At 34.2% G+C, this 12,506-nt stretch overlaps 1 protein-coding gene across 3 annotated transcripts in view; it reads left to right on the top strand.

Moving 5' to 3' along the window:
* LOC128217379 (hepatocyte growth factor receptor-like) overlaps nt 1-10,761 on the top strand; it is a 43,046-nt gene extending 32,285 nt beyond the window's left edge. For all 3 annotated transcript variants that reach the window (XM_052924506.1, XM_052924507.1, XM_052924508.1), the window contains 6 exons: nt 94-203; nt 556-718; nt 951-1,087; nt 3,615-3,784; nt 5,139-5,255; nt 5,626-10,761. In XM_052924506.1, coding sequence (XP_052780466.1) covers nt 94-203; nt 556-718; nt 951-1,087; nt 3,615-3,784; nt 5,139-5,255; nt 5,626-5,879 — 951 coding nt within the window. In that variant the 3' untranslated portion in view covers nt 5,880-10,761. The remainder of the gene's footprint in view (nt 1-93; nt 204-555; nt 719-950; nt 1,088-3,614; nt 3,785-5,138; nt 5,256-5,625) is intronic.
* The last annotated feature ends 1,745 nt before the right edge of the window (nt 10,762-12,506 follow it).

The following is a 12,506-nucleotide window of genomic DNA, read 5'->3' on the forward strand; positions in this document are numbered from 1 at the left end:
GTCATTGTATGCTTCAAAGCTTAAACATATTGACAGGAACAACTGTCATCCCTGTATTTGACATCTGTACATGTATATTTTCTCTTTCCATAGAACCCTACAATTAAGGACCTGATCACCTTTGGCATAGACATAACAGAGGGAATGACATACTTAGCCGGGCTGAAGTTTGTCCACAGGGACCTTGCCTGCAGAAACTGCATGTATGTACTGGGCAACACAGAATCTGGTAGAAATTGAAGGGAAATAAGTACTTACTACAATAACAGACTATTTTACAATTAACTTGATGCTACCTTTACATAATTGTTCATCATTTATTTCATGTCTGTACAAAGTTTTATTTCTCCCCATCCACTCATTGGTTGTCATGTATTAGATTCTTTTAAACAAGTGGAATATGCTAATAAAACATGCACATTTTAAATGATTTTTCTTGATTATTATGGCATGAAATAGTTTATTCAAGACCATGAACATTAAAAAAATCACATACAATTTTGTGTTGATTAGAATATGTCAAATAATAATCTTCACATCCCAACCCTCCAATAGGTTGGATGAAGACTTCCATGTAAAGGTGGCAGACTTTGGCCTGTCCAGGGACATTTACGAGAAGGATTACTACGCCAGTGAGAACAAGAAAACCATGCTTCCTGTGAAGTGGATGGCCCTGGAGTGTCTAGAGAAGGGGAAATACTCCTCCAAGTCTGATGTGGTGTGTAGTACATGGTCATCTGCAATAACAAAATAGTTCTATTCTGAAATCCAGGAATACAAGCATACATGTTTGGTACAAATTTGGTTTAAGTGATCTAAAGGTAATCTAAAAATATTTATGAATTTCTGGTTATGTTCATTGTACTGTGATATAACCATCACAGTAAACTTTGTCTGTTTTGTTGTTGACCTGGACTTGACAGCCTTTCCTGACATTCTTTTGACTTCAGTGGTCGTTCGGTATCGTGTTGTGGGAGCTGATGACCCGAGGGGTGAACCCGTATCCAGAGGTCGATAACTGGGATATTGTTCGCTACCTGAAACATGGCCGCCGCATGCCACAGCCACAATACTGTCCTGATGAACTGTGAGTACATTTGGAGTTTTATCATTTAGGATTTAACATTGTAATTGGTTTTAAGAGAACTGTTGGAAACACTGTTGAACCAGAATGCTGCCCATGATATATGGAGGTTTTTGGAACAGGGCCATCGTAGCCACAATAATGTCCAGTATTGACAGAGGAATGTCTCAGGATCACAACAGTTACAGTTAGCAATGAAAGTCATTAAAACAGCTCTAGCATAGACTTATTGATTTTTAAAAGTGTCTTTTCTTTCATTATACTATAGAGTATAGAGCTGTAGCTTATAACATATGAAAATGAACAATTATTGAAGAAGTGAATATATTAAGAAGGTTGTGAGACCCGTCTGTGCATACAGTGGCTATCTTATCAACCAGGGTGCAACAAAATATCGTAAAATCAAGAATTTGAGTAAGATACGTTTTGAGTGTCACAAATTAAATTGAAAGCTGTGCTTGCAAAATCAGATAATCTTTGCCTAATCTGATCAAGGCTGTTAGTCTTTCATATGATATTATAACTACTCAGAAATATTTATTCTAAAAAGCAATCATATGATAAGAGTGTTGATAAGATAAAGCCAGTGTGTATATATATCTTAATGTTTCAATTTGTATATCTTAGCTGTGTTTTCCTTGGTTTCTAATTTATTAAAATGCTCTCATGTGAATTATATGTCCCTGATTTTATTAGTATCAAAGCAGGCCTTGTTATGCTAAATGAGAATTATTTGCTGATTTTCCTGGAATTGAATGTGTCCAAAAAATCAGTATTACTGGAATGAAAGAGCACTCTTAGAAGAGAAATTGACTGGGAGACTTTATTCAATGCATGCAGATTATTTGTGCAATAAATGAAAGGTGTAAAAATATCAGCCAGATTTCTTTCAGTGTTTTTATTGTGTTCTGAACTATTCTGAAGAATAAATTTTATTTTGTTCTCTTATAGTAGCGCAGAACTTCTATGAGCACTCCCCTGTTTTATTGTCAGAAAATCCTCAAGGAATAAACTGCTAGAAGTATTACCGTATTTTCTCGACTATAAGACGGGGAAATTGGGTCCCGATTTTTACCCCCAAAGTAGGGGACCCGTCTTATAAGCGAGTCGATAAAATATTAAAAAAAGATTCAAGTCAAAATCAGTTAAATTTTACATAAGGTCTGGTCTATCGTCTGCTGATATAAGTATGGGGCAATTAAGTAAACAACAACACGAAATCTCTTCACCGCGCGTGCTCTGACGTCACACAGTGTACCGTTATATCTGCATTTATTCTCATGGCGCGTGTCAGTATAATTAGTTTGACAGAGATATCAAATCAATAAATTGGAATCTTAATATGATGTAGGTACCTAACTGTCAATTTGATTAAGCAAACAAATGACAATGCGAATATGAATCCTTTATGTTCGTCGCCAATCAAGGGACAGTATTGCCTAAAGCATTATTGCTAAACAAACACCTATTCATGCCTCGGCTTTTCGCAGTTATGTTATTGAAGCCATTTATTTTGCCGAAGAACTTCATTGGTGTCTTCAATAAAAAAATAAACTAAAACAAACATATGTTGTTATTGATTAATTATTACAATTTCGATAAGTAACGACCTGTCCTGCAAACTTATGTACTCATTTTTAACCTACCTCCAAATAGAGAGCTCACAGTTGACCGCCATTTTCTTTGAGTAAAACAAAAACAGTTACCGCGAAAGTCGATAATTGTCCGTTGAGCTTGAACATTTTTACACATTAGGAAGAATTTTAGCATTTTAGATTTGCTTAAAAATTGACCCCGTCTTATAAGCGAGTCGAAACAAAAAGCACCAGATTTCATGGGCAAAGTTAGGGGGCCGTCTTATAAGCGAATCGCCTTATAGTCGAGAAAATACGGTACTTCAAGTTTTCACCCATTGCATTGTTCGGCGTTTTATTATTGAGGCTTGTTTTGTCAGCATTGGTTTCAAAGTAAAAAATAAAAATTAAGAGGTTTTGTAACCCAAGTGTTGTCATTAACAGATCATAAAAACTTTTAATCACTACACACTACTTGTGCCCAACAATTGACATGTAAACCATCCCCCCATGCACTACTTGTACCCAACAATTGACATGTAAACCATCCCCCCATGCACTACTTGTACCCAACAATTGACATGTAAACCATCCCCCCATGCACTACTTGTACCCAACAATTGACATGTAAACCATTCCCCCATGCACTACTTGTACCCAACAATTGACATGTAAACCATTCCCCCATGCACTACTTGTACCCAACAATTGACATGTAAACCATCCCCCCATGCACTACTTGTGCCCAACAATTGACATGTAAACCATCCCCCCATGCACTACTTGTGCCCAACAATTGACATGTAAACCATTCCCCCATGCACTACTTGTGCCCAACAATTGACATGTAAACCATCCCCCCATGCACTACTTGTGCCCAACAATTGACATGTAAACCATTCCCCCATGCACTACTTGTGCCCAACAATTGACATGTAAACCATCCCCCAATGCAGGTACAACATAATGCGGAAGTGTTGGCATCCGGACCCTCGAAAGCGCCCAGAGTTTAGCCAGCTGTCCTACGAGATTAGTGAAATGATCAACATGCTAGAACAGGCCATGAAGCAGGGCGAGCACACTGCTGATATACAGACGACCTATGTCAACCTTGAGAACTGTACAGGTACATAACATTTCTGTCTTTCTATTTAGTTTAAACATTATTAATTTTACAACGATTGTGAAGAAAGTTATGATAACTTATACATAGGCACTCTCGTGGGCACGATGTTGTGCGAGAGTGTGTGGTCTTGTGTTGTGGGGGGAACCGGAGTGCCCAGGCTTGGTGACCACTTACCAAACTCACGTGCCCCCAAACCGGGAATCAGACTTGTGTGCCTTGGTGAGAAGCGAGTGCGCTACCCCTGGGATAACCGGAAAACCTCTATTTCTCTCTTGGTGTCTGGTTGGCCAAACTGATAGGTGCAAATGGTTTTATCTCTAAAGGCTTTTGAAGCACACTTTCATTTTAATGGTGTTTTGTAACTTTTTTGAGCTACAGTTTATTTCTGACTATATTCCAACATTAGACTATAAATTTAATGGGGTCCTTTTAAGTTTTTTAATAATAAAGAAGTTGCTAAACACGAAGTGTGTGTGAACTTGTGCTGCTAGCTACAGTTGAGTTCAAAAGATGTTTGCAAAATTTCTCTTCAAACATGTACTTGTTGTAAATGCATATATTTCTTTCCTTATGCTATCTTGTCTCTTATTCTAAACTTGTGATATGTACACATTTAATGAATGAATAGCGGGGTTGATGTCATTATCGGGGTATGAACGCAATTGGGCTGGTCTAAGCGTGTGGAGTCCGAAGGACTCCACGCGTACTTTGACCAGCCCTATTGCGTTCATATCCCCGATAAAGACATCAACCCCGCAATTAATTCCTTATATTTACACCAATAGTTCATTATTTTGTTGAAAAGACGTTAAAAAATACTTCATTTCATTTCAGATTACCTTTAAGTAATCCTTTCTTACCCATTCTGTAAATATATAGGACGACCCAGAAACATTTTTTTCAAATGACGTCACAATAACGCGGGAAAAGATTAACCACTTGAAATCACTTTTAAACGTAAAATTAAAACACTTTTGGCAAAAAAACGTTTAAAATATAATAACTTAGCACTTTCTAAAATGTTGATTTATATTTTACGGGACCTGCTGACACAATACAAACACTAACAAGATCAATAGTTTTCATGTATATTGTTATGCGATGAATTGCGATCCGAACCTATCCGAAGATGTTGCGTTCATCGATTGATGAACGCAATTGCAGAAAGGCAGTTCATTTAAGGAATGGAAGTTTAGGTGTAAATATACATGTACCAGAATGATGTAGTGCACAAAAAGAACTCCACACGTACTCGTACAAGTAGTGTTTCATAATCTTACTATTTATAATTATGGTCTTGTGTTTGAGAATTTCAATTAATGTTTTCACGTAAATGCCCATATTCCATGCCCAGATTACCACTACACAGATGAGCTGATGCCTCCAGGTTCACCAACCTCCGACAAGACAGACTCCCCCCCGACCTCACCCAAGTCCCCTGTCCCCTCTACACAACCACAGGCAGCTACTGGTGAGTGAGGCCTTTACAGAAAATGTCTTATAATTTCTTAATTTCATATTAATTACGGTCATTTATTTTATAGAGGTATATTGAAAACACTTATGCAGAAAAAAACAAAAACTTACTTAATGTATATTTTGCAAGTTGTTATATGGTGATATCTGACCCAGGCATTACTCAAAAATATTGACACAAATGTACATATATATACAGCTACAATATGCACAAATATTGCAAGGCCAATGAGTCTGGCTGTAGTACTTGTAAAGCCCCTTTTTGATTGTCAGAATAAAAACAGATGATCAATGGTCTTATTTCGCTTGTTCTTTTCATTTAAGTTAAGGTACCTGATACACAAGTATGACCTCATAATTTGCAGGAACATCAGCAGACCTTCCTCAGAAATCCAACAGCTCTCCAGCACAAAAGCACAAACCAAAACCAGTTCCTTTACCTAAACCAAAACTACCAGGTCAAGCACCAGATTCAAAGGAAGCAAAGGAAACAAATGAACCCAAAGATATGAATGGAGCAGCAGGAAAAGCTGGACAGGGGGACATGGAGAAGGAAACTGAGAGTTCTCCAATGATTCAGGACAAGGGTAGTGTAGGAAAAGGTGAATCTGTAGCATAACAATAGGGACCCTCATCAACAAATACTTTCATGCAATTTATTTGCATTTTTGAACATGAATATTGCTTACTAGCTGATATAATGTCTCCTTGGTTTTATTGTTTTAGTTACGCTTTTACACTTTTTGCCAAGATGTTATGACTTTGAGTAAACACGCATGATGTTTACTAATAGAAGATCTCGGAACCTTTTTGAGATTTTTTGAAATACCTTCCAGAATTGTTGAGAAATCAGATTGACTATAAACTAAAGCTCTTTTTCTGTATGACACATCCAAAAAATGGCTGAAAATGAATAACATTTATTTGATTTCCATGATTCCAAATTAGGTAAACAAAAAGGATTCAACTGAAGTTTGACAGTACAAGTTCTTAGAATTTGTTTTCAAATGACTTCATAATAGTTCTTTACGGTATTTTTTTCTACATACATAATATTTATGGGTTTTTTTCAAACCATTGTTAGCAAATTTGAAGCCCTTTATTGTATTAAAACTTAAGTATTATAGTTTAGAAGAACATATGCTGTCTTTTTAATCATGTCGTAAATACGATGTTTGGCAACACATGATGTACCTTTCCTTTGAAAGTTTGAGATGTACACAGCCACAAATTTACATAAGTAGTGAGTGCTTCCTTCTTTATTCCAAAAAATGACAAGACTATTGCTCAAATGTATATTGTATCATGAAATAGTTGTTGAATGATGATGGGAAGTTCTTCTACTGCCATTTAGTTGCCATTTTTATTATCATTTTTCAATAAAGTATATCACTATATGGGACATCTTCGGCTGATCCACAAATGCAATTATTCAGTGACTGTCAGTTTTCTTCGATTAAGAAAGATAAGTTTGAAATTTAGTGTTGAAATATTACATTTTTGTAGACTATATTGTAGAGTTGTCATTTTATTTGAAATGTTACAACACTAAAACATTTATTGCCATTGTTTGGCAATAATTCTTCAATGTAAGCTGTCATTATTATTATTATTATTATTTACTTTCCATGTTACTTGTTGATTATGACCATATTGTTTTTACAAATAAATTTTCAGTATGTCTTTAATTTTGTATTTGACTGACAGAAGGTTCTAAAGCTCTTAAGTAATGGCATGATAAAATACCTCTGAAATGAATGTTTATAAATATAATGGCTGTAAATAGATTCACTAGTGTAGTTCATATACCTCTAGTCATAGTGGACTATATAATTGTCGTAAATCGGTCTTTCCTTTCCTATAGATATTTAAAATGGCAGTGAAAGAGTAGCCAATTGTATAAACCTGGTTGATTCTGTAGTTTTAATAGTAACCTAAATGTTTATTTATTGGTCGATATTTATCCAAGAATTTCTTTTATCCAATCAAATCACTTAAACATGCAAACTAACTAAAGGATAGCATGTGGACAACATATCAAGGTTATATACAATTGGCTGAATATAGATATGAACTTGATAGATAAAAAAATACTAAGAAACTGTAACAATCTTTTCTTCTTTATGTACTTGATTAAATGTAATCAAATATTAATCATATTCTTTTACTAACTTTTTAAGTGGTATATAATATTCATATATTATTCAATTTTTACTATTTACAATTAATATTATAATATGTTCTTAGAGTCATAAAAAAAATTGTTTCACAGCAAATTTAAAATTCAATGAACAAAACAGATATTTTGAAGTGCCTTACTCTTGCAGTATATAATTATACTTAAAAGGTGTAGAATTAAGAAAATATACAGATTATATTCAGAATAAATAATGCATGCAAGGAGAAATGACATGACCTCTTGCTGTGATTTGACCTAGTTGGGTGCAGAGTGCCATAAGTGCTGACTGTTGTAAGGACACATACAATGTACATGTATTATGATGTATATCAAGAATTAGTCGAGATGGTTGTATAACTTCTCGGTAATGTTGATTGTTATACTTTTATATTTTATATATTTCATTCAATACATTCCTGTTATTCTATTCTTATACTTTATTGAAAGTTTATTGTTGACGTTTTTCTACCTATTGGAATATATTAGAATTGTATAATGATGTAGAATTATTTTTGTCTGAAGTAGTTGTTGTAAAAGTCTTAGATGTTTATGAATTGTTACATACGTATGTCTACTGTAAACAATGGAACCATCATATCAATGCAAGCATTATATGACCAATTTTTGAATGAATATTTCCAAGTTGTAATTACAGTTATTTTGAAACTGTCAGTGGAATAGTTCAGTTCATACAAAGTTTATTGGATTTTGCAGGTAAAATTTTCAATTTGATTTGTAAACTCAAAAATATCTAACTGAAATTCTTGATCTGATGCCATTTTGTTGTACACTCATTGACATGAAGACCTCCATATTCTGTCTGTAGGCATGCTAGTATTTGTTGTTCTATGCAATTATATATATATATATATATATATATTATATATCACCCTTAAAGTAATGGATTGCAAATTGAGTACAGTCGAAACTCGTTGGCTCGATATCTCATGGCTTGATATTCTCGTTGGCTTGAACCAAGTTAAAAGGACCAATTTTTATTTACTCTTTGTTCATATAAATTTCGATCGGATGGTTCGATATCTTGAGGGTCGATATTTCTCCACGCTCGAAGTGGTTTTCGCGGTCCCAAACAAGAATTTCACACTTTGATTTGGTTGCTTGGGTCGATGTCATTTTCGCGGGTTCAGTTGAGAATCTCACGCCTTGATTTGTTTGATTGGCTTCATTTAGCACAAGGCGCTAATCGATTAAAATTGCTTGACTGATATTATAATTAGTGTTGAATTTAAATGGTTTAACAGTTTGAATAAACATGCCATCACTTTAAGTTATGTCTCTAATTGTTATCCATCCCTAAATTACTATGCATTTTGATATAACTTTTAAGCTATGTTTATGTTACCCACTGTTTACAATTGCTTGTTTTCGCATAAAAGTATTTTTATTATAAATAAAATGATATTTTCTAATAATCGAATAAGTCATATAACGAAATTTAGGGTGCGTAACTATGCCCAATAAATACTCTTCCTTCTCTTGCTGAGATAGCGTAGCCAATAACAAACGAGGTAAATAAGACTTTATGTAACAAATGAAAAAATAACATTCTGTAAGCAATCCCGCTTGGCTCGATATTCTCGAGGCTCGAAGTACTTTGGCCGGTCCCTAGAATATCGAACCATCGAGTTTCGACTGTACTTGAAAAAATGTAAGTTTGTCATGTTAGACACTTAGGGATTACCTTGTCCATTTGAACTTTTGAACGTTTTGATGTAGAGTGTTCAATATGTGGTCGAGGTCAAAAGGTGAATCAGGTCAAAATAGTTCAAAGGTCAAGGCCATAGAGACTTTAAATAAAACAAATGCTGTGGCTTTTATTTCCCCTTAATAATGTTTGAACGACTTGTTTTGGGGTCAATAAGTCCAAGGTCAAGTGGTGACCTTCACTCGAAAAGGTATGGGTGTTGATTTGGAGTTGTTGGCTGTTGAAAGTGGAAAAAAAAAACCATCACAGCATTGATGCTTAAACATAAAACTGATGACATTAATGATTCATTGCAGAAATATTAACTATGAAAGTAATTTCTATGTCACATCTTGACATTTAAATGTGGTAAACATACTATACCAGTAAACATGCAAATTCAGGGATGGGTGGGGTGCATGTGTCCTTACTTCTTTCCAATTACTATACAGTAAATAGTTAATACTTCAGAGTGGTTGTGAACGATCTTTCATGGCATTACGGCAGAGTATAACTCGAGGTGCAATAGCCCATTTAAACATGTGTGTTCATGCGATTGAAACGTTATGGTAGATTTAAAGTAATGCTTGTGTTCGGGTATTCTTCATTTCATCAGTTGTTGTATGTGATGCCATTGGTTGTAGTTGTAGTTCAATTGGTAAACATTGTCTTGATTGTAACAAAGGTCAAGGGTGGTATTCAATTTTGGTCTTCATTTGGTCTAAGAGTAAGGAAGCGAATTAGATTTGTAGAATAAATATCAGATTGATGGCATAAATTATGGATTGGTTGGTATAAATAAAATATTGGTGGATTTAACTATAACTTGGTTGTAAAATAATAGTTTTACACCATGATGGGTTGTATGTTTAATATTTGAGTGTGAAGCATTTGATTTGGTTGTGATGTATTATGTAAGGTTGTATAAGTTTTCATATAGCTTTAATTCCATTTACGATATACTGTATTTCTAACAATCCATGATGATGTCTTATTCATATTTTGTAGAACTTAGACTTGATTAATGTGTTTTTATCATTTTATCAGTATTTTATTAAGATAGGTGTTTACAACTAAGACTATGCATTGCACATTTCGAATATGGTACTTAATTTGACGTCACGTGTGTGACGTCTTTACGAAAGTAAATTTACTATTGAAACAACTCACATAATTGATGTATCAATACTTCAACTACCTGATATTTTTAGTTGTAATCTTAAAACTGTATATTTCTAGAACATGGAATACGTTGTATTTTAAACAATTCAAGCTTTGGTCAACAGATATAATGTATGCAATCAAAACAAATTGGAACAAAAGCTGTTGTTGCCATTGAAACACAAATCTATTGAACTTACTGAATTTTTTTTTTCAGAATTCATTGATAATGATATGTAGATACACATACCAAGAAGCTGGTTTCAATACAAAAGTACCCACCATTTCTTGGTTCTACAAGATATGATAACACATAGTGTTTTTACTATTATTATAGTATTTTAACATGATATAAACGTATGCACACTTATTTCTATACATTTTCTGTATTTCATATTGAATACAAATTGTTTGAGTATGTACCCCAATATTTTATAATAAAAATTGTAAACACTAGTTGATCAATGTTGTGGTAGTTATTCAAGTTTATACTGTCTGTTTTGACAATCTTTATGATTGTTGGGAAATAATTTAACCATCTGGAAATCAAATTTGAAATCATTATAATTAAGAAATTAAGTAACGGAAAAGTGAGAAGTAAGGTTATATATTTCCATGTGAACTCCAAAGAGCCTTGGCTTGACCCTTGAAGTGTGTTAGATAGTTCATTTTGTCGTCTTGCAAAAACTTAGAGCTTGTGTCAGAACAAAAAACACCCGTCAATCTACTGGGTAGTTGCCTTATTCCGGACAATTTTGAGGTTTTCTTACGGTATTTTCGGAATTACTGAACATATCATATAACTGGTGTAAATCAAAGGCATTTAAAAAACGTACGAGCATTAACACCCGGTGGCGTTCCTCTTGTTTTCATTTAAATCCTGTATACATGTTCAAATTGACTGATTTTTAAATGCACTTCGGTTCGTACAAAATCTACCTTCTTAAGTAAGAACGACTGGCTTCTACTATTGTTTCAATATGCAATTATTGCATATTCATACTTCTTCGCATATGCCACGGACCCATAGGTTTATGATAAAATTCCGACATTGAAGTCTATTTTAGCTATAATATAAGCTGAAATTGCCTCTGCTTATAAAATATTAAAACTATTTCGGGTTAGGTATGTATTTAACTTTTAACGTAGATGCTCTGTTTTGAATGCGTGTCTGGTCTCCTTGGTAACGAGCGTTGCGAAATACCTAAGACAAGATCAGTTTCAAATTATATTTAAGTTGCTTGCTTATGTATCCAACTTTTAAAACAAGTAGCTACGGAGAGTACCTTCTCATCGGATAACAGGCTCAATCACCTCAAATCGAATATTTTTTCTATTTCACTTCAAATAGAGCACTAGAAGCTATTAATTAAATCAATAAAGCAAATACTGTACAGAACATCACACAACAACAATCGATTCCACTTGAAACCCCGTTCCAGCTTGTCCGTAAGTTGAGTAATAATGTCCGTTAGGGAAATAATCTAGATACTTGATATTAAAAGTGTCACATTTACTGTTTTTCAACTTCAATTTCCAATGTTCATTTAATTAAATATCATCGCCAGTAAACACGGTTGGGATATAAAGAGCACTGACTCTATTACGTTGTGTTTAACTAGATAATTATAGTAACTGTTCGCATCAGAAAAGTAATTAGAAAACAAAACAAGAGCGGATTATACGTATCTTCCATGGACGAGAGTGTAAGGGTTGAGATGAACTTTTTTCCCACCTCAGATAAGTAGATCCAAAAATTGAAACATGCTAGAAATTCTTATCTTGCCCACGGGCAAAGATACAACAAGTACCCGTATGGAACTCCTTTTTAATGGTCATCACATTGTAATTACCTCCCTTGTTGAAGACTGTCGTCTATAGCATCATAGAAATATTGTCTTGTGGCAATATTTAGAATGCTAATTATTTATTTTTCGCTTCAAATGTCACCACAAAAAAAGTTTTCACGCAGCTTTCAAGAAGTAATGCTTCCCTCTCCTCAGAACTATTTAAAGACCGATTTGACTATTAACATAATCTGAATCACTGCGCGCATACTCATGACAACCACGAATTATCACATATCCATACGCATTTATTTCCCTACGCACAAAAGTGTTCCAGCAAAAAAATGCATATTTACTTAATTTTGTTTAATTGAGGTGGGAGAAAAAGCATCTACTATAGCCGCTCGTTAAAGA

The sequence above is a fragment of the Mya arenaria genome, chromosome 14 (genome assembly GCF_026914265.1).
Source record: "Mya arenaria isolate MELC-2E11 chromosome 14, ASM2691426v1".
NCBI classification, from domain to species: Eukaryota; Metazoa; Mollusca; class Bivalvia; order Myida; family Myidae; genus Mya; species Mya arenaria.